Consider the following 27,634-nt stretch of genomic DNA (forward strand, 5'->3'; position numbering starts at 1 on the left):
AGGGCACCTTCATCACTTCACAGGCGCCCACGGCTCGGTTCTGTTGCTTTCCCAGCTGGTGCCTTCAGGGTCTCATGAAGCAAAATGTTTCTAATTATGTGGTTGGGTTCTAGCCGGTGGAATGGATGGTCCAGCACACATTGGCCAAGGCCCTCCAATCGGCCGGTGCATCGGACAGAGGGAGAATGTTCTCTGAGCTTTATGGTTGTTTTGTTTGTTTAGTTTCTTTGTTTTTTTCTACTTTGGTTTTTCTTTTCATAATATTGGGGCAGGTGTTTTGTCCCAGAGCTACTTGTCCTCTTAGGCCACCTGAATGTTGACCTGCCCTAGAAATCCCTGAAGCTGACCAGCACTTGAGCTATCCTTACGGGTATGATTCTGCAGGATGGACCCCAGTGACTGAGGTGGGGAGGGGGCTCCTCCCCAGCGTGCTTTTCTCTTGGACCCGCCTTGAGAAGAGGGTCTCCACCCAGCTGGCCGCCTGCATGGGGCCACTAGCCCAGACAGTCACAGAACAGAGCGGGGATTAGGGACGCATATCTGCCTTATCTCTTGTCCCCAGGGTCGTGTCACGGTTGAGAGAGGCAGGTGCCCCTTCTCTGCTGAGTTTTCCTCCAAGGGAGTGTCTGGGCCCTGTTGTGACATGACCATGGAGTTTGGGGCTCAGAGCTGTATTTCTCTACAGATGTGATCACTTTGATGTGACCTACATGGAATCGACCAGTTTCTTAGTTAGGATTAGAATGGTGGACACCTTTACAAAAAAACAGTTTCCCGTGGGCAGAGCCAGAAGTTCGATTCCAGGGCCCGTTGGGAAAGGAACACAGAACCCGGATTCGTTCTCGCCCTGACTCATCCCTCACACCACCATTCCCCCTCAGTGTCTCCCGTGACGCTGTGGCATTCCTCTCCAAGGGCATGTTGCACATTTGACATAACTAAAATCTTATTTTATTTCTCTTACAGAATATTGAGGGATGTAGCCATGCTATCTATTAAGTAGGCGTTCATGGAGAAAGAGAATGACCGAATCTGAAAAATTATTGAATCTGTTTTGGGGAAAACATGATTTATGCCTCGCAAGATTAGATTCCGTGCACAACTTAGTTCAGTTGTCTCTACTTTTCCAAAGTGGTGTTTGAAAATACCCAGGAATTTCCCCCACTAATCCCATTTTTAAAATTTTCTCTGCATTTAATTTAAATAGTTCTTCCTTACTTACCGTGAACCAATTTTATATTTACACAAAATTTATATTTATAGTGAAGATAACAGTGGCCATAAGCCAGAGGCTTTAACACTAATGCTCTTGGGATATAGTAAAATAAGATGTTGGAAGGAAATAAAGATTCCTCAGTCCAACTTTTGTCTTCTCAACAACAGCATCATTGCTGTTTAGTGAGCACCTGATTATTCTTCAGACTCATTAAAGCTGCTCTGATTCCTTCATTAAAGGCAGCAGAGGGTGCCTACCCAGGTGGACAGGACACAGGACAGGAAGATAAAAAGCCCACGAGAAAACCAAGTGTTGGATTGAGGCTGTTACGTTTTGTTTTATTGGTTGATTTTTTTAATTTATTGAATTTTCAGAGAGAGAGAGAGATTTGTTGTTTCACTTTTTATGCATTCATTGGTTGCTCCTTGTATGGGCCCTGACCGGAGATCGAACCTGCAACCTTGGCATATCAGGACGATGCTCTAACCAACTGAGCTACCCATCTAGGGCCGAGAGTCATTACATTTTAGAGGGTGACTCGAGGGCTTGTGCATGTTGGGAGGAGTGCCGCCATCAGTGCCCCTCGGGCTGCAGGAGCAGAGGGGCCGGAACAGGATGGAGCCCAGTCAAACGTCCTCGCTCAAATCCTTCTCGGCCGCTTACTGTGTGCACTTGGGCCAGGGCCTGATCTCTGCCATTTGTTCACTTACTGGGGAGATAACAGTACTCATCTCATAGGCTTTCCACAAAGATCAAATGGAAGAGTCCATGTTCTGGCTCGTGGAGTAGATTGTGGCCACCATTGCCATTATTCTCAGATTCAACTCATCTCAGCAGTCACCCGAGAGCACTCTGCAGGATTAAAATTTGTTTTCACGCCTAGGAGGGTGGGAGATGAGAAAAGGAACGTGGGTTTGGTGAGTCCCAGACACCCCTGTGCTGCCTGTGGAGGCAGAGGCGCCCTGTGTCCGACCCAGGATCCCACTGCGGTCAGGGCGGCGTGAGAACTAGCTGTCACAGTGCCTGGGCAGAGCGGCTGCAGGGCCAGCGAAGTGACCCGCGCCGTGTATGGAAGAGCTGCGAGGCAGACAGGGATGAACGTTTCCGAGGTCTGTTCTCTGTTAAGCCGCTGAGGAAGGGAGGCAGCTGCATGTGACAGGCGGGGCAGCTCCAGCCAGAGCGTTCAGAGGGAAGCAGGAACAGGGAGTGGAGGGGGGCCCAGACATTATCTTATCAGACCTAAGCAAGCACTTAAGAAATCCCCTATGTGATGGGAGACTTGTACAAGTCCCACATCCCGCCAGCCCTGTCTGCTGGTCCCCCCCTCATTCTCTCAGGCCCCCCCGACCCTGCCGCCCCGCCCTTCTTTGCTTTCGGAGTGAGAGCCAAATCCCTATCTGGACAGGTCTGCGGATCCCTCACAACATGTCCCTGTCAGCCCCCTGCCTCCCTGCCCCCTCCCTCCCTGCCCGCAGTACTTGGCTCAAGTCACGTTTGCTGAATGAACGAGTGAACTGGTGAGCAGACAGACAGATAAACGGACACCCAAAGAACCTTTTCTATATGTGATCTGAATTGGGGTACAAACCTGATTTTAACTGATTTCCTTCATTTCACACTTTCAAGCGGAATATGAATTAACTTTGACTCTAACAAAGGAAGGATTCAGATTCTTTAAGTCTTTTGGGGGGCTAATATATTCATGTTTACTGGGTTATTATGTTCAGTATTTATTATATTTATTGTGAGAGAATTTATCTGAATTGTCATGAAGGCCTACAGAAAGTAGGATTCTACAGATGACACAGATTTTTCTAGAAAGATTCACTTTTCAGGAACACATCTGGCAAGCAAAGGGACCTTAGAGCTGTAGGCTTCCCCTGCAGCAGAGAACACATGCCACGCAGAAGGGTAGTGTAGGAGGGTCCCAGGGGCCTTGCACATCAGCACTTCGAGTAGATGGTGAGGCCGAAGGCACAGCCTCTGGTCGAGCAGGAAGGCCGGCTGAGCGCTCGATAGGCTTTGTTCTGTTCTCTGAGCCTGGCCCAGCCAAGCTGGCCCATGCCCATCTCTATTACATCAGTGCACATGCTCTAAGGTGCCAGGGGTCTTATTCAAGTATTTCCTTGAACCAAACACTACAGTCACAGGACGAAAGCCAGTGTGTGGCCAGGAGTGTGAAGGCAACAGTCTAAATGCCGTCGTGGGTGAAATGCCCACCCGCTCACAGAGCCTCTGTCGTCATTCGGCCAAGCATGTTTACCCAAAGGCACAGAGAACTGGTCCATAGGCCCGTGTCCGTGCCGCCTCCGCAGCTAATGAAACGTAAGATGCTGCATGGACTTCTCCGGGCAGCGTTCCGTATCTTGGATGAGAGGTCCTAGTAGTCCTTGTCAAGAATGAGAAACATTTTATCCTCTTTTCTGCCATTAAAATTATCTTTCTTTAACAAACACTTGAAGGAGTGTTTAAAGGACATAAAATGTTATTACAAACTAGTATTTTTATGGCTGCCCCATAGAACAAATTCCATTACTCAATTAAATGCAGTCTGCCTCCAGCCAAGGCTCTGGAGCCAAACATTTTGTCTGGATGAGTTAGACACTCAGTCTGGAGCCCCAGGGGCTGCGTTGGGGAGGCGGGGGGGGGGGGGGGGGGAGGGGGGGCGGGGTACAGGAGCAGCTGCAGATGGGCAGATTGGGGCCCAGAGCTGGGCTTGGGATACAGTAGTGTGTGTTGGTGGCACAGTACAAGTCTTTGAATCTCTATAAAAACCCACACTTGATGATGAGAGCCTTCCAAAAGTGTGCTGATTCTTTGAGTGAAGGGCAAACACACAGTAGGTTCTCCATAAACCATTTGTTGATTGATTAATTGATGGATTAGATATTGGTCCCTGTTCAACGTGCTGATTCCTGGAGGAGAAGACACCATTATTCATAGATATTACCCCTGTTCATTCCAATGGGCATGGGTCTTTCAGATACTTTGTCCACAGGGGATCATGGGGAGACATGGGATGTGGGGTATTGCCTGCAGACATAGGAGGTGGGGCCCTGCCTGTGGGGAGGCCTTGGAGGATACAGGCCCATGGTCACTGAGAGGACTCAGGGAACTGGGTCTGGCAAGGGAAGATGGGAAGGAATAAGGGTGAGCTTTAATGATCAAGGGCCTGCCCTACTCATCTCGGGGACTCTGGCGCATTTAGGATTTAGGATGGAAGGGGGATCTCTAAAATGCCTCTTCTGAACATAGAACATATCCCCCAAACTCTATATGATCTTACATATAGGATAGACCAAACACAATTTATAAATGAAGGGAAGTGTAATTAGGCAACCTTTCAAAGGAAAGGCCTGGTTTTGAAAGAGACAGCTGTCTACTTGTTCACCCTTATCCAGCCTTTATTGTGACATCAGAACTGATCAACACTGAGCAATGGGACAATCCATTATGCCGGGCTACACAGAGGCCAATTCCAAGTCCGAATCCTCGATGGCCAGGTGTACCCCCAGTGAAGGGGTCATTTGGTCCTTCCTGAACCTGTGTGTTTCAGAGAACATCCACCAGATCCACCCAGAAAAACTTGGCAGTTTGCTTCGTGGCAGCCAGTCTGCAGGGGATTCCTGGTTATTCGCTCTAGAGGCCCTTTGATGAGTGGAGACACTCACAGAGACTCACCCTGACTGCTGCCCGTTGCCCTGGGGTCTGTTGACACCTTGCTGCCCAAGGTCATGGGTTTGTGGGGTGATCTTACCTGATTGGCATCATTGGAACTTGCGTTTTCCTTTGCTCCGTGATTACTTTTCCAGCTCTGATCCATTCCTTATGCCGGTCAGAGGCTGAGCTCTCACCATGCCACCTGCCCGTTTGCAGTTTGCACCTATTTCTCAGAAACTTTGTAAGGGATGGGCCTCTTCTCCCTTCTTCCCTTACAAGGCCCCCCTCCACTGGACCGTGCAGGTCAGATTCTGTGCCATCTTCAGGTCAGCCTCTTGCAGCCCCAGCCAGCCAGCCAGGGCACTTGAGCAGGAGCCAGATGGGGCCGAGCCTCTGGGAGCCCTGTGACCCCCTGGCCTGGAGTCCTTGGGGAAGAGGGCTGGTGGGCCACATCCCTGTGCCCGGCTGCTAATCCCTCCTTCTCTTCTCACTCCTTTGATCCACTCATGCACTGCAGTGCGAAGGACCCTGAAGAGTGGCCTGACTCCAGAAGAAGCCCGAGCCCTGGGCCTGGTGGGCACCTCGGAGCTGCAGCTGTGACCCCGGGGACGCCCCAAGAAGTGTGCCTGAGCAGAGTGCATGCTCCTGCTGGACGGAGCCCCTGCAGTGCGGGCCGAGGAGGCTCTGCGTCAGCATCAGCATCGAAAGGTCTGAGAGGAAGTGCCCATTTCTCTGTGGCACCACAGGGCTGTGTTGCTTACTGCGCGCTGACATGGAGTTCTCCTTCCTGTACTTTCTCTTGTTTCCTTGACACCTGGTTTAGTAGTTCCAAAGTGTGACACCTTTTCTGTGCAAGGAACGGACCTTTTACGGAGCAGATCACTCTGCCAGTGACTAAGGGCATATGAGGCAGTTGGATTAGATTCACGGACTGGGTCTCTCCACACCACCAAAGTATCCAGATGTAAAACCCAAACTGTACACAAAGGAAAGCACAGGTTGTTGACCAGTTGTGGATTTTAGATGTACTAAATGTTTATATGGATTCATAAATGTACACCGTGTTTCAGATACTAAATAAATAGAGTTTAATGTCGTAATGGGAAACTTTTATTCTCTTGGCTGTAGGACCTTAAATAGCTCACAGTTTTGTCTCCTTCTGAGTCAGCAAAACCTCTCCCCAGGTTCACCAGGACCCTGGCTCAGAACCGTCTCAGGCCCAGAAGGTTCCAGCTTGGTTACTAGAATGAGGAGCCTGACAATGCGCCCTTTGTAACTCCTCATTAATTAGGCATCATGCTAGCGATAACCTTACCCGTATGCTTTGCTCTGCTCCATAGCGATGTGGAAGCAAAAATTTAGAGTAGCATTTTAAAAATCTGAACGATTCTGTAACTCACTCACTTGCCCCTTTATGTAAAAATTCATTTTCTCAAAAAGTTTACTGTCACCAAAAGAAAATGAACATTTTAAGCTTGGAGTGCAGAGAATGACAAATGGAGGCCTGGGCACTCAAGGACCGGTCATCGGAAGCCAAGGTGTCCGGAGAGGGAGGCGCCGTGAGGAGCTCCTGGCAATGGCAGGGCCACGCTGAAGGGGCTGCTGCCCAGGTGGGAGCTGAGCCCTTCCCAGAAGTCCCTCCGTCCAAGGTCGTGTGGCTCCGTGAAGAGCCTCTGCCTCAGAAAGCAGGGAAAGGTAAACCACTGCAGCAGGTAGTTGGGGGGTTCAAAGATAGCCGGGTCACTAATGCTACCTTTGCCTTAATTTCAACACCTCTGTGACTCTGTATTCCTGAGCCTGGGCAGATGTGATTTATAGACAATCTCATTTGTGTTGTCTGAAGAGCCAAAGATCATAGATTCACCCCACATGCCTCTGTGACTGTCTCCCTTTTCTGCACCTCCACTCACTGAGCCACAGTGGGGGGGGGGGGGGGCGCGATCTTTGCAGCAGGTGTTTGTCATACGTGGTGAGTGTGAGCACCCCAGGACAGCCCAGGACCTGCAAGAGTTAGGTCTGCATGTTACAGACAATTGAGTTTACTTAATCACTTTAATAAGAGGTATTAATGTTTGTTTCCTTATGGTTGTAAATAACATGTGTCATATTCTCAATACGGTTTAGTGGTTTGTGTTTATTTGCTTTGGAGCTGAATGCAGACACAGAATATCTGTGTCACTAGGATCATGTTGTACAAACAAAAGGAAGATGCATTTCTCTTGCGCTATTTAATGAACAAGTACTTTGATGCCCTTATAGGGACCCTAGGTATTCTGCTGAATTATTGCTTTAAAACAGGGGTGGGGAACCTTTTCTCTGCCAAGGGCCATTTGTATATTTATAACACCATTCACTTAATATAATTTACTTAATATAAATTTATGTTGCTATGAAAAAAGCTCCTAGATTTATAGAATTTTGAGTCCCACCTGTGGTTGCCTGGGCAGGGCCAGACCAAATGATTTTAAGGCCCGAGGGCCGGATGTTTCCCACCGCTGCTTTAGAATAAAAGGTCACATTTAGAAGGAAGTGACTGAAAAAATCTAGTGTTAATTTTATCTTAAAAACTAAAAAATTCTCAGAGGAAGCAAACAAGCTAAACCAAGTTCTTGGTTACACCAAAAGTAAAGAGGATCTCTTTCTATTGGAAACTTGGTTTAGTACTTTTAGTGAAACTGAAGGATTTTTCCTGTTGCTCATTGCCTCTCTCTTGCTACCACTCACTCAGGCTTCCTCCATTAGTGTTGTTTCATTCAGGAAGTTAAATTTCTTTAAAAGACCTTTGAGAAGCATTAAAGTGAATGGTATTTTATACTTGTGAGAGGCCATTGCTAATCTTGCTGGTTATCCCCACAGATATCTGCCGGAAGCTAATTCCAGCATGTCATAAATGCAAGAGTTTCATCAAAAGGTTGATGGAACTTGGGGACTCAGCAAGGGCTGAATCACGTATGTTATTGCCTGTTGGAGATGGCTGAGGGCATTTCCCCAAACCTGCAAAGGATGCATAAATGATTGCTTGCTGCCAGACCCCCGAGGGCATTTCAATCTACATGTTATTGCCTCCTACTGGCCAAACACCTGAATAGCCGGAGGCAATTCCCCCAATCTGACAATGGATTCTGTATACTAAACCTTGCCTTTTGATATGTGTATCTACCTTGCTTTAGGACAATTTGTGTTAATAAAAAGCAAGGGGTCCAGAGAGACAGAAGAACTTCGTTTCTTTAGCTAAGTCTTCTCTGGCCCCCCAAAATACCTTCCAAAATTATGTTTCGTCTCTGGACTCTTGATTAATTTACACACAGCACCTTCTCCAGATTCCTGAACCCCTTCTAGATGCTTAAGACCACTGGCATTAGATATCCTTGTGCCCAATTCTTAATTTGGGTTGAAATTACTGCTGGTAAAGAAAGACAAATACTTTTCTGTTAAAGATGCCTGAGTTTGGGTTTCTTTGGGAATTGACATTATAATATTGATGGTGAGTTCCTGTTTTTGAATGGCCTGAAACATGAGTTGTGAAGATAGTAATTAAGGCCTCATTGTTTTTATTAAGTTGCTCAATAAGCCTAAATTCTAGAATCCCAGCTTTGTTCCAGGGGTCGTGGGCCAGAGCCACCTAAGGGAGATGTGCCTCGGGAACCAGGCACTTCAATGCACCCCAAGAGCAACCTGTACCTCCACCTGTATCCAGAGGGATGGCCTCGTTTACAAGGCGACTTAGTAAAGGTAAACTGCTTTTCCATCTTAATTTTGTCAATCGTTTGTCCCTTGCAGCTTTTGCTTGAGGGATGAGGCCTCTCTCTTTGTTGGATTTGAGCTTTCTGGGGGCTGTTTGTGTTCCTGTCTTGGTTAGTCTACAAGGTATTCTTTGCCAGTCTTTATACCGTGAAAGAAGAAAAAGGTAACTTAATAACAGGCATGTGGAGAAATGTCCTTTCTTGAGTGATCATTCCTGAGCTCTGGAGGGTGTTCTCAGCTGGGCCCACACGGTCCTTTAAGATGCAGAAAACCTGCTCCTTCGTTTCTCTCAGCTTTCCACGCTGGAGACTATGAAGGGGCCTACAGGCTGAGCTGCTTTGCTGCCTATGACTAACACGTGGGGCGGAGCCCAGGCCCTGGTGCAGCCCACTCTGCAGCCAGGACGAAGGCCCCTTTACAAAGTGAGCAGTGGCGTGCTGACGCACCCCTTGGGTTTCCCTATATATTGTAAACATATATGAAGTAGGAAAGGATGCTGTGTCCTAGAAAAAGGGTGTCTTAAATTAGGTAAATGTCTCTGTTCTTTGTTGAGTATAGTATCCTATAAAAAGGCATTGCAGAACTGTTCTAAGAACTGTAAATGTGAAAAAAAAGCCACATGGGGTCTGAGAGAGCTGCCCAAATAGAGCTTTCTGCATTGCTGTGTGTTTTGTGCACACACTATGGTGACTAGAGACCAAGGAAAAAATTTTAAGTTTCAATGTCTACCTGTGCTTAGTCGCTCAGGTTTGAGAGAACACACCTTTGTCTGTACTTAGTTGCTGTTTATTCATTTTAAATCTAGGTTTGTGTGAAATGTGTGTATAAAATTGCTTTAGACTGCCATTTTCTCAGGAACTTCAGTGTCTGAGCAAGGACGTCCACTCCCTTTCTGAGTTCTGAGCTTGGGAATTCTTGTCCTCAAAGGAAAATTCTGTGATTGATGCTGGGTGCTGGTAAATATGCACTCTTCTCTCCCGAGGCATTCTGCCATTCGGTCTCGTTTTGTGATTCCAGGATGATGTATTTTGAGGTAGAGCTGCCTTACAGTAGAGCCTATTGCCATTTCAATCACTCTTCTTTCAAAACATCAACCTCACGGGTGAGTTTATTCCAATGTAACCCACTCAGCGTACATCCGGTCTGAAGCCTTTCTCTGGGATGCTCCCCTCCTCCTCCTCCAGGGCCAGCTTCCTGGGTGGGCATCCCACTCAGAAGGGCCTCAGTACTTGGTTTAATGCTCTCCTGTCACTAATTTGTAGTTTTTAATTTTATCTTTGAATTTGTGTGTTTTAAGTGAAGTCTGATGGGGCATAGCAGCACACACCTGAGCAGAGATGCGTGCAATACATGCGTCCACCATTCTTACTGTCGTTCACTTACAGCACTGAGATGCCTGTGACCAGAGAATTCGTGTGGGCCCACCAGATGGGAGCGTTCAGAGTACAAAGGTAAGCCTGTTATGAAGGGGCACTGAACCCCAAAAGACCTTACTTTCCATTTGAGAATTGATTCAAATGCAAAAAAGAGGGTAATGGTATTCTAAGCAGCATGAATGACCATGGAACCCGAACATATTCTTTCTTACTTATGGTAGTATCAGCCAACCACTTATGCTGAAAAAATGATGACATAGAAGAAAAGGAAAACATATGGGAAAACATAGTTTCTTTTTCTCTCAGAACTTCCTTATTCATCAGTAAGTTGAAAGTGTTGATAGAATGTGTACATATCAAGAAGTGAAATGATAACATTTGAGCTAGTTTTATGCAGTGTTTCCACAGTTCTGGTAAGAATACACATGCACACAGTATGTACACATAAGTATGAAACACAAATTATGTAATTTTGGTTGTTCTGCATGAGTTAAATGTTTTATATTTGCAGCTAAAACTGGAATTAGATAAAATAAAGATGAATGATAAAATGCTAATAATTTAAAATTTTAATTTTACTTAGAATAGCATTAACTAGCAAAAACCACCATAACAAACTGCTAGAGGCCATGGAAGGAAGGAAAAACATTTTAGTACCTTTAATGGGACTGTTTCCTGATTGTGAACCAGAGACCTCACCCCTGTGCTTGCACTGGGCTCATGTCAGCCAGCAGTGACTGAGCTGTTTACGGAGAGTCCTGCAAAGCACCTCTCCGGAGTTTGTTTTAAAGGCTGGAGAACAGCAGAATCACCTCTCCTTTAGAGAAAGATAATTTTGGCAAAAGCGCAAACATTACAACACAAAATTGGAAGCAAGAAACTTTATAAAAACAACTGAAAAAGAAATATGCAGATTTGTGTGAAGGATTTAAGGAACATACAATTATATTTTCAAGAGTTTCCATAGAACATTATAATCATCAAATTAAGGTATCAACATTCCCTAACAAAGATTAATTGAACTGAGGAAGAACAGTGGGAAGATTCTAATGGGTGCCATCCAATAGAATTTTCTGTGGTGACAGAAATGTCCCATTATCTCTGCGCTGTCCATGTGGAATCCACTAGCCACATGAATATTCCAAGTGTAGCTATAATGCAAGATATGTAATAAGGACATGGCTTTGTAGTATAACTTAGATTTAAATAGCAACATGTGACTAGTGGCTACCAACAGAACATTGCAATTCTAATGCCTCGTGGTTCTAAACCAGCGGCTTCTTTGGGGCACTCCTCAGTTACTGCTGAGAGGGCTGCTGCTGGGAAGAGAGGAACCTCTGAACAGATCTATTTGGCTACTTTAAACAAGATCTAAAATTTTGCACATCTTCTGGAGGTAGGGGTGGCATGAGAGGAGGACTCCTGGGGAGACCTGAGTATGCCCTTCCAACTCCTGGCTAATTCATGGGAGTAAGAGGCTTGGGGTTTGGTCACTCAGATGGGAGGAGGCCCTCAGGCTTGGGCCCCCCTGGGCGTCGGTGCCTGGAAATCATCGCTTTGGGGCTGCAGGGAGCTGGTGGGGAGGGGACTCATTTCCGCACAGGGTTTCCAGAGCCAGAGGAGGACTTAGGGGTGGAGGGGGCAGAGGGAGGACCCGAGGGCCCTTTCTGGCTGCCTGCAGATGGAACAGGCCCTTTCTTTTTGGGGATTAAGATCTTGTTCTTGCTCCTGAACACTTTGCTGGGATCCAGCTTGTTCACAAAGGAGTCAGTTTCTTCAGTGAGCAGGCTCGTGTTGTAGGTGATGGGCTTATACATGTTGAACCATTGCTGGAAGGCAGAATGGAGAGAGGGTCACAATCAAAGGAGAAATGCTCTTGTTTATGCTATTCAGTGGGGATACAGGGAAGAGAGCCAGAGAGATGAGGCAAAGAGTAAGTTTTTATGAAAAAGTCCTTGAAATTCTATTAGACTTCCTGTGAAAGTGATGACACACACATTGCTCCATGAGGTCTCAGAACCTTTCAAGTAAATGCAGTATGAGGACTACGAATCTGGGTAAATTTCCTTCCTTCTGATCTAGTGAGCCCTGAGCCTGAGATGCTGGTCCCAAATCCAGGGGACAGAGTCCTAAGTGTTCTGCCCTCAAACCAGCCATTGCTCATCAGGTAGGTTTGGCAGGATCTGTAACATAAAGGAGGCATACCCATACTCTGGAATTCTCTGTCATTGAGAAAGACAGCTCTCTATGTACTGACAGGGAATGAGCTCCAAGATGGAGTGCTGAGTGAAAAGAAGGGACACACAAATGTGAACAGCATACTGCACTTGTGATTGTGAAAAAAGGAACCAAAACCACATGCATGAGTGTCTTGGTCAGGGCACACAAGAAACTCCAACAGTGGCTGCCTGTGGGGAGGCGCACTGGAAGCTGGCAACTGGAAAGAGACGCCTTTCACCTCCCTGTGTGTGTGCTGCCCATCAAACCCACAATCAGAGCGAAGGCCCCACAACATTTGATTAGAGAAAAACTCCCCAGCGATTCCAAGGATCAGCCAATTCAGGAACCACTGACCTAGACTGGTATAAAGTGAGGAGGGATCACCGGCCTCGCTTATTGAAAGTGATCTCTGGGCTCCACCCCGATTCCTCAATCAGACGGGAAAGCTGGGAGTCTGCATTCAGGTCTTTCCTCAGGAGACTGATACGTTCTACAGTTTGAGTGGACAGGTGGTCCTTACCTTGGCCTGTGGGCTAATGCCATAGCTGGTGAAGGCGTACTGCCACTGGGGCAGGCCCAGGTGCGTGAGGAGCAGGCGGTAATAGGCAGTAAAGGTGTCTGTGAGGAAATGCCAGTACAGCGCTCTGTCCAGGAACCAGATCTCAGAGTCTTGCGCTAATGCTGAAACAGCAAAGGACAGAAATGAAGGTATAGCTTAACATTTTTCCTTTTATCTAAAGTCAATATATACTCATAACTTAAAAAAACTCAAATAGTACAAGTTCCCTTTTTTCTCTTCCGACCTCCCGGTCCCATTCTCCAGTGGCCATTGCTGCCTGCTGGTTTCTTCGGTGCCCTTTGGATTCCTGACCAATGGACGGATCCCTGTGCGGGGCTTTTGCATCAGGCTATCTAGGCAGCACTGCTTTTCCGTGTGGAAACAGTATTCCCCTCTCCAGTGGGTACACACTGCGGTCTCAGCTTTCCTGAGGGAGAGGAATCCCAAATAGCTCTGGCTTTCTGAAGGCCTCTGTCAAGAGTTACAAGTGCTATGGGAAGCCACCTTGGACCAGCTCCCTCTCCTGGGAGCCTGCCTGTGCTGCCGTGACGTCCTGGTTGGGCAGAAGCAGGCACTGTTGTTCCAGGGCCCGCCTCACACCTGCTTCTCACCTGCCACTCTTCCTACTGGCCGGCCCCCCTAGTTCATCTCTTGTCTAATGGCTGCCACATCTCCCTAAGTGGCCTCCAGGCTCTTCCTCTTCCCAAACTGCTTATGGTCACATACATTGTCATCGGAATCTCGCCATTCTCCTGGAGAACATCCTCGAGGTCCTACTCTCTTCTATGTTATGTCCAAACTCTTTCACCTGGCTTTCAGAACTCCACTCGAAAGGGAACCACCGGCCTCTGGCTTCATCTCCTCTTTATCCACAGGACGAGCCATGGGAGTTCGGTGAACTGGAATTCCTTGTCATTCCCCCCAAATCAGTTGGTCTTTCCTACGACATGGCTTTCATTTGTCTCTTTGCTTGGATGCCTCTTTTGCCAGCAAACCCTTTAGCCCCACCCCGTATCTCATTCCTACCCATATGTCAGAGGCAGCTCAAAGGCCTTTCACAAGGTCCTCAGCTGAAGCCCTCTCTCCTTCCCCGAGGTTAGGTAAGTCCTGTGTGTCTTCTCTCCGGACCAGAGGCTGGGCTTTGTCCCGCTCTCTTCTCTCCGGACCAGAGGCTGGGCTTTGTCCCGCTCTGTTCACAGCCTCCAGGCCAGGGCCTGAACTGCTGGTAGCTGCCAGGTGGTAGCCCTGCTCAAGGCCAGAGCCTCTCCTGATTTCCTATCTGTGCTTACACTGAAGTCTAGTAATTCAGGTTTTTAGTGCTGTGAAACTAGTGCTGTGAAACTGGGTAACATAAAGCACTGAAGAAAGACCATGTTTCTCCTGAATGCTTTTCTAACACATGTGCCTGCTGGAGGAGCTATAAATAGAATGACTTCTTCTAGTCTTATTCACTTATTACCCTAATCCCATTATTTTGCAATAAGTCACAAATGATGATAGCTTAAAAAGACTCTAGTAACGGGCACAGAGAGGTCTTGGCACCTATATGAGCCTGGGTGGCATGTCAGGTCAGGAAGTAGGGTGCCTTTTGTGTGTGGCTGGAGAGCAAGGTCAGCCAGGGCTGTCCCCAAACCACAGACCATGCTTGTCAATGATTCCTACCTGGTTTCCCTTTTTTGTAGACGAGGCAAACCTTCCCATTCCCATTGCAAGGGTCCAGCTCAAATATCACACTGCGAGAGTCAAAGTGGGGCTTCTCTGGCTGGTTCTCACTGGCTGCAAACCCAGAAGGTAATGGTGATGTTCAAGCATACTCAACTCAAGCACACATTTATGCATCCAGCTTTGCTCGCATGCAAAAAATGGGGTAAAAGGCCTTCTCTCAGACATAGCCTTAAATATTTTCCAGAATGGGACAAATGAATTCTATACTCTAAATGCCCGGACCTTATCCATGGTCCAGGCCTTTTGTCTGGGCTCCCTTATCACCAACAGTGCCATGAATCTGGGCGCAGGTGGCAGGAGGAGAATGAACTCAACTTCTTGGGAGTGGGACTCCATAAAGGCAGAGAGATCTGAATGACCTGATGTTGACATAACTTTTCTCTTTTCCTCAGGCAACTGCTTTCCCCTTTTCTATAGCATTTTATGATCTTTTGATTAGAATCCCTTTTCTCAGTCTAAAATGTATATATTTAATTATGCTATTATGTTATAATTAATGCTAGGTCTGGTTCCAATTAGAAATACCTACCTAGAAATCAAATATTATGGAATAACATAAAAAAAGATAGATTCTTAGAAATGCAAGCATCAGAAACCTTCTCTTCTGTCATTATAGCTAACATGCAATAAAGATTAGTATTAGTGACGGGGTGCAGTTTACTAACATAGGAGAGCCTAGATCAAACAAAGAATATAAACATAATATTTACATATCCTATATAATAAAGAGCTAATGTGCTAATTAGACTGAACAGCAGAACAACTGTATGGACGAAGCTGGAGCCTGCGAGGGCTGGCCAAGGCAGATGGGGCTGGGAGGGCCGAACCCCTTGCCTAAATTTCATGCATCAGGCCTCTAATACATTATAAAAGAGAAAGAAGCAGGCTAATTTCTAATTCAGAGAAGTTTGTACCTTCTTGTGTATCGTCCTCCAGGTCAGCCAGAGTTGGTGCATTAGGAAGTGCATACATGGAAGACTGGTTGAGTTGAGTCAGTTTTGTGATACTATTAATTGCCATGTTGCCCAATGGGATGCTGTGCTCTATGGGAACATTACAAAGAATTACATGGAGGAATACCTTAGTGACCATGGTTGTCAGTAGGCCTTCTGCTTAGGTAACTCAAGCCCACCTATTGTTTGTTCCTAGGGCTGAGGAAGCTGATGGAGAGTGGGAAGAAGAGAATCAATGCACAACATGCTCTAAAGCACCAACCTTTCATGTAAAAAAAATCAACCAGGGCCACAGGCGAAGAGTCCCCACTGCACGTGGCAGGGCAGAGCACTGAAGGACAGTTACAAAGGGGATGCTCCAAAGGAACGGAGAAATCGAGGGCAGGAGCCTGTTTGAAGAGCAAAGGACTTCACAATGTTTTTATTCCTTCTTCCCCTTGCATTAAGTTATATGTACTTTCCGAAGGAGTAGCAGCTTTGTTGATATACCTGACCCTTCTACCTCCTTGTTATAAGCTTTCACAATGGAAAACATCTACTGCTCTACTTCATTTTTCCTCATTCAGGGAGAAAACTTAAGAGGCTTCTTGCTTGGTTCCTCTTCCGTGATTAGGGTGTAAATAAGAAATACACACACTGCCCTGGCCGGTGAGGCTCAGTTGGTTGGAGCGTAGCCCTATACACCAAAAGGTGTCGGGTTAGATTCCCGGTCAGGGCACATGCGGGAGGTAAACTGATCAATGTTCCTCTCTCACAATGATGTCTCGATATCGAAGACTCTCTCTTTCCCCCACTTGCTTGCTCTCTCTCAAAAAAAATTCAATTAAAAAAAAAATACTCAGACTGCATATTTCCCTTACCTATTATATAGAGTCCTTGCAATATAGGATGGTGGACACGGGATGGCACACAGACTTCGATCTTTGACTGCTAAAAAATTGGAATGGCTGAGGCAATAAAGCAGCTGGTGTAACAGACCATGGAACGAATGTCCAAGAAGAAGAGACCACTAAAGAGGCAGACATTAGAAGCTGCCTCCACTGGCTTTTCTGTTACTGACTAGGTACCCAGTGGAAAATGGGTGTGGTAATGGGGATAGGAAGATGAGTTGGGAGGATTAAATTAGAGAAGGTACTGTACCAATGAAGAGGGACTCATTCATAAAAGCATCATGAAATGCTTCTTTTCTGAGGCAGGCTTGTGAAGGGGCTAACCTAGCTCCATGATGTGGGCCAGGGATTCTGACAGGCAGTCTAGACTCTCTACTCTCTGTTCTACACCCCAAAGACCATGGCCATGCTACAGAGGGGGGTTCTGATACTGGTGACAAGAATGTTTCTAGGCCATTTGAGCAAAGTTTTTTAAGCTAAAAGTTCATGTTAAATGCTCAGTAGAGAGCTATAAAAAGTGCCTCTTCTTATCTGTGAGAGAGAAACAGTAAGGCTTTGAGAATCACCAAAAAAAAAGGGCAACTCAGGAGGCAGAGGCAATGAAGGAGGTCAGTTCTGCAGATCTACTATGCAAGAGGAGGCACTGCATTCAGTGCCAGCATGGAGAGGTGAGGGTGCTTCCCAAAGACGAAGTAGACCTGGGGGTGTGGGTGGAGACTGGAGGCAATACAGGCCTCCTGGGGACAGGAAGTCTGTGCCAAGAACGGGCTGGACTCCAGTGGCTAGATCAGGATTTCCCAGCCTCCGAAATGTTACTGGATTCTTCACCTAAATGTGCAGCACTGCCTTTCATGCTACATAGCACCTGCATCTCTGCCGTGAGTTCCCACATCTGCAGCACACAAGTACGTCCTGGCCCATTGAGTGGAGGCGGCTGGTGACTTAGCTGAGATGAGAGGGAGAGAAGGAAAAGCTCTGGCCTGGGGTCAGAGCCCTGAGGGCTTCATATGCAGGGAGTGAAGGAAGGAGCCCTTTGGTGACTCCTTTTTTGAATTTGAACTGGCTCAGGATTTTTGTGGACTGATTATTTTTTTCCTCCACCTAATTTCAATAGGAAACCTCTAAAATAAACTTCTAGTTAAGTATTGGCTAGACTCTGGCCTGGGGGTTGGGGGTGTATTTTAGCTTTGGTTACAGCTTCTGGGCACTGCACTTTAGGAGAAACCACGAAAACCATCCAGATTCAAAGACTCCAAAGTTGTAAAGTCCTCAGAGCTGTTTCATCTACCCTCCCAGGCAGGGGAATGTTCCCCTTCAGCCAGGGCTGACTCACCATCCAGCTTCACACTCCATGTCATGTGGAAGCCATTGGTCACCAGGTAAAAATTCTTCACATCCTCAGGCAGCACACAGTTATTTTTCTAGAATCGTAAGAAAAGATAAGGTGAGGGCTGGGAAAGAGAGCACAGGGCTGTGTGCCTCAAAGCAACGGGGGACAATATTTATCGTGGTTCAGATCCCCCCAATAGGAAGGCGGTGATAATTACCTACAAAACTCTATTGAGTCCAGGGTCAAAATGACAACAAAGGAAGCTCCTCAACTCACTTCCTCCCACAGACACCCAAAACCTACAGCTACAGATTGAACAGTTTCCTTCAAAAGAAATCCAGAAATTAGCTGAAGGATTCCTACATGTCAGGCAAACGAGAAAAAACAGAGAACTACGTTGGAAAGGCTGACCACAAGCTCACTATAAAACCCACCCTTGGTGCGGTGCCTCATAACTTCCAGGTTCTTCCTGCGGAAGAGTTTGGATCACACATCTGACACCCCAACTTTTAAGACTTGCACCTGATGGACGCCCTAAAGCAGTGGTCGGCAAACTGCGGCTCACGAGCCACATCGCGGTTTTCCGCTCTGTTGACTAATGAGTTTGCCGACCACTGACTAGACTCTCGATTCCAATAATTACAGGCTGTTGTTGTTCCTTGTGATTAAGCCCCTATCCCAGTGGTCAGCAAACTCATTAGTCAACAGGGCGGAAAACCGCGATGTGGCTCGTGAGCTGCAGTTTGCCGACCACTGCCCTAAAGCATCTAGCTCTGAAAGCCAATAGGTATGAGAGACTCACAAGGCAGTTCTCAAAGGGCTCAGAGGGACTCCCAAGGCTATCCTCCCAGGGCCCAGTGCAGAACAGACTGAAATCAGAGCCTTGTGGTGAAGGAGGCCTATTTGCTTATCTTAAAAACTGCCTGAGGAGTAGGCTTCCAATTTAACACACATCTAGATGAGCCAACTGTAGGACTCTCCAGAGACCAGGAGGCCAGCTGGCGATATCTTAATCTTTCCTTCTGCCTCACTCCAGGTCGCAGGTGTCTCTGGGAAAGGAGCCTGGCTTTTTGTAGCTGCTGCTCAGGACACACCCCTTGGTTGACTGGTGCTGGTAGGCAGCCAGACTTATATTACTGGGTCCCACAGGACTGTAACAAACAGAATAACAGTTCTTAACTAACTGTATCCCCAAAGCACAGCTCAAAAGCAGCAGAACGAAGTGCTCAGTATTTTCTTGAAATAAGCCTATTTGTAGATCTTAAAAGGTACAGCCTGAGGGTCAGGCTTATAATTTAACAACATGTAAGGGCCAACTGCAGTCCCCTCTAGAAATGGGGAGGACAGTGGGTGCCATATTCAACTCTCCCTCTACTCCACCCCTGGTCCTTGGTACCTCTGTGCATGGAGGTTGTGCCCACATCTGGTGGCCAGCAGGGCTTGTATTCACAAGGTCAACAGGATGGTAGCAAAGAAACAGTTCTTAACAAAAAAGCCTATCTCCCAGTCTTACCCTAATGAGTATTTCCAAAGTATTTGCATATTTTAAATGTAGCTTTCATTCAGTTGCTTCTAGGTGCTCACTGAAATCCTCCCCTTTGGGACACTGATAGATCTTGGCGCACCCTCAACTACTGGGAGCCATAAGGACAAAGTAGGCTGGAAAATCATATACATCTGACAGAAAACCAAGAACTAGGACAGGGTTGAACAAGGAGTACCTGAGGCCACTCCTTCAAGACTGAAAGAGGTGGCTATTTCATCTAATGCACAGAAACCAAAACAGAGAGTCAAGCAAATGAAGAAGTAGAGGAATATGTTCCAAATGAAAGAACAAGATAAAACAATAGGAAATGACCTTAATGAAAAGAAGTGATTTACTGATAAGAACTCAAAATAATGGTCATAAAATGCTCACTGAGTTCAGCAGAACAATATATGAACAAAATGAGAATTTCAACAAACAGAAAATATTAGTACCAAAAAGAAATCACAGAAGTGCAGAGTACAATTAATAAAATGGAAAAAAAGTATCTATAGAGGGTTTTAACAGCAGGCTAGATGAAGTGGTAGAAAGGATCAGCAAACTAAAAGACAGGGTAATGGAACTCATCCAATGAGATCAGCCAAAAGAAAAAGAAATGAAAAACACTAAAGACAGCTTAAGGGACTTACGGGACAATATCAAACAGACCCTTTTGTATGATAGGGGTCCCAGAAGAAGAGATAGAGAAAGGGGCAGAAAGCATATTTGAAGAAATAATGACTGAAAACTTCCCTAACCAGGGAAAGGAAACAGACATCTCAATCCAGGAAGCTCAGAATTCCAAAAAAGATTAATCCAAACAGACATTATAATTAAGTTGTGAAAAGTTAAAGGAGAAAATCTTAAAAGCAGCAAGAGAAAAAACTACTTGTTACAAACAAGAGAACCCCCATTAAGGCCATCAGGAGGTTTTTAGGCAGAAACTTGACAGGCCAGAAGAGAGTGGCACAAAATATTCAAAGTGCCGGGGAAAAAAGCCAACCAAGAACACTCTACTGGGCAAAGCTGTCCTTCAGAATTGAAGGAGAAACAACAGCTTTCCAAACAAGCAAAAGCTAAAGGTATTCATCACCACTAGACCAGCTTTACAGGAAATGTTAAAGAGACTTCTTTCAGTTGAAAGGGCACTAATTAGTAACAGAAAAACATATGAAAGTATAAATCTCACAGGCAAAGGTAACTGTATAATTAAATTCAGAATAATCTAATGTCATGGTGGTGGGTTGATCACTTATAAATTTAGTATAAATGTTAAGACAAAAGTAGTAAAAATAACTGTAACTACAGTAATTTGTTAATGGATACACAAGATAAAGAGGTATAAATTGTGATATTTTTTAAAATGTGTGGCAGGGAGGGAGAGCAAAAATAATAATATAGAGCTTTAGAATACATTCAAATTTAAGTTATTATCAACTTAAAATAGACTGTTATAAATTGTTTTATGTAAACCTCATGGTGACCACAAAACAAAAGCCTTTAGCAGATATATAACAAAGGGAAAGCAATCTAAGCGTATTTCTACAGAAAATAATCAAATCACAAATGAAGAGAGCAAGAGAACAAGAAACAAAAGAATTATAAAACAGCCAGAAATCAATGAACAAAATGACAGTAAGTCCAAACATAATCAATAATTACTTTAATGTAAATGGATTAAATTCTCCAATCAAAAGGCAAAAAGTGCCTGAAAGGATTAAAAAGCTCATTTTGGCTCAGTGGATAGAGCATTGGCCCTCAGACTGAAGGGTCTCGGGTTCCATTCCAGTCAAGGGCATGTACCTTGGTTGCCAACTCAGTCCCCCGGCCCTGTCTCACATTAATGTTTCTCTGTCTCTCCCTCTCTCTTCCACTCTCTCTAAAAATCAATGGAAAAATATCCTGGAGTGAGGATTAACAAAAACAAAATAAAAAGCACAAGACCAAATTATACGTTGCCTACAAGAGATTCATTTCAGATATAAGGACAAAGTGAAAGTGAAAGTGCGGGGGCGTGGCCTCAGGTCCTCTGGCCTGGCACCTGGGCAGGGGGCGGCAGGGGGCGGCGGGGGGGGGGGGGGGGCAGAGGGAGGGGAGGCCCTGCCAGAGGTCCCCGAGCCCAGCACTGGGGCGGGGGGGCGTGGCCTGAGGTCCCATCAAGCCCTGCTGGTGTGGGGCACGGCCTGAGGTCCCTCCACCTGGCGCTGGGGAGCGGGGGCACGGCCTGAGGTCCCCCGTCAAGCCCTGCTAGGCAGGGGCGCAGCCTGAGGTCCCCTGTCATGCTCTGCTGGGTGGGGAACGCGGCCTGAGGTCCCCCGTCAAGCCCTGCTGGGCGGGGGGTGCGGCCTGAGGTCCCCCAGCCTGGTGCTGGGGCAGGGGGGTGCGGCCTGCAGTCCCCTGTCAAGCCCCGCCAGGCAGGGGGCGCAGTGTCAGGTCCCCTGCCCCGGGCCCAGCGCCACACAGCCTCAGGTCCCTGCTGATTGCTCGTTAAGGCTCGTTACGGGAATTCAGCCTCCGCTGTAGGTGCAGCCATCTTGTTATGGCATGACGGTCAATTTGCATATTCCCTCTTTATTAGATAGGATATCTCAATAAAAAAAGAGTCTATTAGAGCAGTCACCAGTTTGATACCTATTTGCCTTACCTGATAAGGCAGAGCAGGTGTCTGCTCTGCCATGATAATGCCTCAGTGGAGAGCTAGCTGCTCGGAGAAGGGGCTGCTCAAGGAAAACCAGCTGAGGAGGAGACTCAGAGGAGCCTAGTGTGAGAGGAGATCCGTGGCAAAGTTTGGGTGATGTTGGAACAAGGCAATCACTACCAAAATTTCAGACTCATGCTCATAATTCCTTCTGAAACAAATTATTGGATAAATGTGAACCTTTTTTAAAAAAAATTGATTTCAGAGAGGAAGGGAGAGAGAAACATCAATGATGAGAGAATCATTGATTGGTTGCCTCCTGCATGCCCCCTACTGGGGGGGATTGAGCCCGCAACTGGGCATGTGCCCTTGGCCAGAATAGAACCTGGGACCCTTTAATCCGCAGGCTGACGCTCTATCCACTTCTAGAACATTTAATGCAGTGAAATGAATAGTTCTGAAAGTTAAGTAAAAAAGTACAAGAAGATATAAACAAATATTTCATATGGACAGCAAATCATCCAAACTGGTGGTAGAACAAGCTTAGTATAATTTCAGGAGGTACTAGGAACATACTCTAAATTCTAAATTACTCATATCTGTGCACATGCCCAACCATGTCTCTAGCCAATCAACCCCTACTTAGTATATTATTTGGACTACAGGGCTTGCCTCCTCCATGGCACATCCTCTGTGCTTTCAGAGAGGAAAAGTGAGCACCCACTTTCTAGAAGTGGATAGAGCGTCAGCCTGCGGACTAAAGGGTCCCAGGTTCTATTCTGGCCAAGGGCACATGCCCTTTCTCCCTGCCCCCATCCTAGCACAGGAAGCCTTCAGATACCAGTGTCCTGACAGTGTTCATGTGCCTTCTATCCCTCAAAAGGCCAGCATCTGCTGTGATTTTGGTCACTAGAACCATCTAGTGGTGAACACAGGAAACTACTGCCTATGAGCCTTTCCTAACCTGGATTCTATGAGATCTCAGCTGAGAAGAGCTGGTGGCATTGTTAAACTTTAAGTTATGCTGAAGAATTCTAGTAGCAGTGATTATAAAATTTATTATGGTATTGATTTCACTGAAGAAAAAATTGGCATTTATGCCAATATTTAAAAAATTATTCAGATCATGAAAATAGAAAAAAATCAGCTAAATCTTGTATTTAATACATTTCAAATCTACACTAATAAAAGAGAAACATGCAAATTACCGTCACTCCGCTATGCTACCAGCCAATCAGAGTATGCAAATTAACCAAAAAATATGGCAGCAGCCCCGCCCACCCACTGCTCTGGGCCTGTGGGGGTTGGAGAATTCGGGCCCCAGCGCCTGAGGCTGGCTGCAGCCCGGGAGACAAAGAACCAGCCACAGAAGCTGCCTGCCCCATGTCCTGGGGAGACGGAGAAGTCGGGCCCCAGTGCCTGAGGCTGGCTGCAGCCCGGGAGACAAAGAAGCCGCCTGCCCCGTGATCCCAGGCCACAGACAGCAGTAGAAGCCTCATGTCCACCTGCCCCACGTCCTGGGGGAGACGGAGAAACCGGGCCCCAGAGCCTGAGGCTGGGTGCAGCCCGGAGACGAAGAAGCCGCCTGCCACATGATCCCAGGCCGCAGCCAGCCAGAGAAGTCACCCACACTGCATCCCGGGGAAGACGGAGAAGCCGCCCACCCCGCAGTCCCGGGCACCAGTACCTGCGGCTGCAGCCCAGGTGAAGCCACCTGCCCACTATCCCCTGCGGCTACAGCCGGCCTGGGTGCCTATGGCTGACCAGAGGGAGGGAAGCCCAGATCCTGGGTGCCTGTGGTTGGCTGGAGGAGGGAATCCTGGGTCCCCGATGCAGGGCCAAGGCAGAGGTGGTTAGGGGCAATCAAGCCAGCAGGGGAGCAGTTAGGGACAATCAGGCTGGCAGGCAGAAGAAGTTAGGGGCAATCAGGCAGGCAGGCGAGCGGTTAGGAGCCAGCAGTTCTGGATTGTGAGAGGATGTCCAACTGCCGGTTATCCCCTGAGGGGTCCCAGAAGGGAAAGGGTGCAGGCCGGGCTGAGGGACACTCTTCCCCCGCCACACACACAAATTTTGTGCACCGGGCCACTAGTACTAATATAAAACACAAAATGTTAAGTAAGCCAAGTTCATAAGAAACATTAAGCCTGCACTGTCGTTTCCATATAAATCACCGCTGGTTCGGGCTCCCCTTCACACCCAAGATAAAGAGCGAACTCCTCATGATCTAAGAAGTTTTACACGTCCTGGTCCTTGTCAACCTCTCTCCCTTGCTCTCCTGTGCTCCAGCCACATGGACCTCCTTTCTGCTCTTGGAAAATTTAAACCTTCCCATCTCGAAGCCTTCAGCAAGGTTGAAAGCCCCTTCTTCCAGAACTCACCTGCCTGGCTAACAGCTCCTCCTAACTTAGTTGGGAAAAAACTTTTCTCACCCTCCAGACCAAGTCAGGCCTCTGACAATGCTCTCTTCACCTCACTTGCAGTGCTCAGTCTGCTTTGTAATTATACCTGCAATTTACACTATGTCTTAGACAGTAAGGTAAAGAGGTAAGAAACTGTGCTCTTTTTTTATTACCACTGATTCCCCAGGACTCAGCACCAAGGACAATGCCTGGCCCATTTTAAAAGCTTTAAACTTTTGTTGAATAAATGAATGAAAGTTCCGAGGAGGGTTGGGAAGCAGTAGCTATTAATCTGGTTAACACTTCTCTATAACACTAACCACATTCTGTCTGGCATGGGTATTGACATTTACTTTTTCCTTTCCTTGCTAGAGTTTTAGTTTTGTTGTATAAACTCTGAATGTTCCACTGCCTCCACAGGACAGGCTCAGAGGCGATGACCCATGCTGGGATATGGCATAGAATGGAAGAGAGTGTTAAGTGGCCTGAACAGAAAAGAGAGAAGGGTGAAGTCTACCGTGGAGACAGTTGTGGACTTAGATAAGAATAGTTTCCTGCCCTACTCTTTCCTTCTCAGGAGCATTTAAATTGACCTTTGTTGGAAGATGAGAATTGTACAGAGCAACACTTACTTGTTCCCATGAAGAAATCATGTGACGTTCAGCAGGTGCCTTTTCTATGATGGTCACCTCTGTCACACCTGGGGATGATTCTGAAAGAGGAAAAAAAGAGCCTGTAGAGTTGCTATTGGCCAGCTCTCACACATTTCTGTAACAGACAGGTGAATGTACTCAGATCAGAGAAAGTGGACCCCACCTGACTTAAAAATTATGGCCAAAGAGATAGCCAAATTTACACTTAATTGTAGGGTTTCTTTTGTTTGTTTGTTTTTGTGGATTTATTAGGATTTTTTAAATAGACAAGGTCATGTCATCTACAAATAGCAATAGTTTATTTCCTTCTTTTCAGTTTGTATGTCTTTATTTTCTTGGCTAATTGTACTGATTAGATTCTCCAATACAATGTTGAATAGAAGTGGTAAAAGGGGAATTCTTATTACTTATGATGCTTAGATATCCTACTTCTAGGTTTTGAGTATTTCTTTTTTTAAACTTCTAGTTTTTTGAGTGTTTCCTTTTTAAACTAAAACAGTGTTGGATTTTGTCAAGTGCTTTCTCTACATCTATTGACATGATTATGTGGTTGTTGTCATTTATTCTATTAACAAGGTGCACTACATTTATTGATTTTCATATGTTCAACAAGCTGCACATTCCTGGGCTAAATCACAGTGGGTATATAATATTTTTAATGTTGGTGAATTTAGTTTGATAGTATTTTGTTGCGGATTTTTAAATGTTTGTTTTTGGACAGAAATGTTGCAGTTGTGAAGTTATTTCATATTTTTAGGAAGGAGATTGGGGGCGGAAGTAGGGTTGCCTACCACTGACTTCAGCTACCTGGTTTTAAAAAACCCTCTTAATATATTATCTTTTCAAAACAAAATACAATCGTGAAAAAATAAAAATATAATTGATTTTCAATTTGTGATTAACTTGAAATTATGAGCTTTGATTAAATTTATAAAGAGAATGTTTAATGGGAGGCAGGATTCACCGTACATTTAATTACCAGAGTTGTTTAATTCCTTAGGTAGGTTTAGCTTTGAACTACTACCAATTTGCCAAACATCTGAAAAGAGTAATAGAATACATTAAAAGTACAAATAGAATTTAAAATGTTTACAGTCATTTAATTATTCAGGTTTTTACACTGAACTGACAGTTTAAAGGATTATTTAGTTAGCTGGACTTAAGTAGGTTAAACATTAATCAAAAGAAAACTTATTTACTGAAAAAGTCCTAGATTTATAAAGAGAATAATGAAGCAAGCCTGTAAAATAGCCAAGACCTACCTGACTAACCAGGAGTATAAGATACAGAGAAGAAGTCTGCATAAGAATGAGACAGGATATAGGTGATGTGCATTAGATTTCTCCTTGCTCCACTCGATAACTTCATTGCTAAAATTTATCAGTTCTCCCAACCACAGCTTGGTGTTTCATATCTCATTTACTGTTTTAGGCACTGGGAAATACAGTTCCTATCCTCATGGACTTCTATTACAGAAAAGAGACAGGCAAATTTAAAAATCAACCAGATAAATACATAATTCCAAGTAGTGGTAAAGCCATAAGGATTTTTTTAAAAAGGTAGTCTAAGGGACAAGAGAGTGATAAGGAAGGGTGTTATATATAATCAGAGAAGGCTTCACGGAGGTGGTGTTACTTAATCACAGATCTGAATGAAATGAGGGAGATTTAGAAAAAGGCAATTTCAGTGACGGGTCTCACAAACTGCAAAGCTTAATGTGTTTATGGTACAACAAGGCAAAAGCACAGAGAAATCAGAAAGACAGATGAGGGAAATTCACGAGGGACTGGGTCATGGTTCAGTATTTGGATTTTATTATACTAGTAAATGTGATGGTGGGACATCCAATCATGCTATTCAGCGGGCTTAGTCTGCCTTTCTCTTTCTGGGTTATCTCACCAAATCCCATTTGTCTTGCAAAAATCCAGCGTCACGTGTGGCAAATATTCCTTAACCCCCAGATGAGGTCAATCACCAACTCCTGTGTGCCTGCCTTCAGAAACAATAGATTACCGACCTCCTCTCACACTTCTGGGGCGCTCGTCTTTAGATTTTTTTTCGCAGGAATGTGTTCATTTTTCCTCATCTTTGTAGTCCCAGTAACATCGCGGTGGTTGCTAACTAAAGGTCCGATCAAGGACACGCCCATTCAGCAGTGCCAGGCGCTGCTGCCCGGGGAGGCGGCTGCAGCATTCTCCCAGCTCACGGTCACCAGAGCGCGAGCCAGGGCTTTCAGGATTCTCCCTCCGCCGAGACCGCATCTCGGGAGACCCCAACTCACAAATGTCAGGTGCCTGCTGCTCCTTTGCACGTTTCTACCCACCTTTGCGGGGCCTGCGGGGCGACCTCGGGTGCGAGAACCTCCGGGCTTCCCAATTCTGCATCCCTACACCCCCTGCAAAGCTCCCCCTTTCCTCCTCAACAACGGAAGTCCCAGCAGCGATGCCCACCGGCGTGCAAGGTGGTGCCGCCGCTGGGCTTCGGTGCACGTCGCCTCGCCCCGCAGTCGCCCCGGGCTCCCCGCCCCACTCACCCAGGATGCGGGTGACCCCCAGGGTCAGCTTCTCCAGGTGCGGCTTGCAGGAGCCCGCGGGCTGGGCCGGGGCCGGGGCCGGGGGCGGCGGCTCCTCCATGGCTCGCGTGCCCGCTCCGCGCGCGGCCCGGGCAGCCGGGGGGCCAGGGCGGGCGAGCGGGGAGCGCCGCAGGGCCGGGCTCCGCCCCCGCGCCTCGGCCATCGCGTTCACGG

General features: G+C 46.4%; 2 protein-coding genes across 7 annotated transcripts in view; one reads left to right on the top strand and one right to left on the bottom strand.

Moving 5' to 3' along the window:
* Positions 1–7,219, top strand: part of FHOD3 (formin homology 2 domain containing 3) — a 381,469-nt gene extending 374,250 nt beyond the window's left edge. For all 5 annotated transcript variants that reach the window (XM_079783592.1, XM_079783590.1, XM_079783588.1 and 2 more), the window contains one exon: positions 5,394–7,219. In XM_079783592.1, the coding sequence (XP_079639718.1) occupies positions 5,394–5,476 (83 nt within the window). In that variant the 3' untranslated portion in view covers positions 5,477–7,219. The remainder of the gene's footprint in view (positions 1–5,393) is intronic.
* A 3,373-nt stretch (positions 7,220–10,592) lies between these two features.
* Positions 10,593–27,623, bottom strand: TPGS2 (tubulin polyglutamylase complex subunit 2; the record flags this gene model as incomplete). Of its 2 annotated transcripts, XM_079784468.1 has the most annotated exons (7): positions 10,600–11,825; positions 12,737–12,897; positions 14,438–14,551; positions 15,415–15,543; positions 17,677–17,764; positions 24,868–24,947; positions 27,422–27,623. In XM_079784468.1, the coding sequence occupies 7 exons, from the start codon at positions 27,621–27,623 to the stop codon at positions 11,586–11,588; spliced, it is 1,014 nt and encodes a 337-aa protein (XP_079640594.1). In that variant the 3' UTR covers positions 10,600–11,585. The 2 variants fall into 2 exon arrangements, with proteins under 2 accessions (XP_079640595.1, XP_079640594.1); XM_079784469.1 differs by lacking the exon at positions 15,415–15,543 and having other exon boundaries at positions 10,593–11,825.
* Between the last annotated feature and the right edge of the window lie 11 nt (positions 27,624–27,634).

The sequence above is a fragment of the Cnephaeus nilssonii genome, assembly GCF_951640355.1.
Source record: "Cnephaeus nilssonii genome assembly, chromosome: 11".
In the NCBI taxonomy this organism is placed as follows: Eukaryota; Metazoa; Chordata; class Mammalia; order Chiroptera; family Vespertilionidae; genus Cnephaeus; species Cnephaeus nilssonii.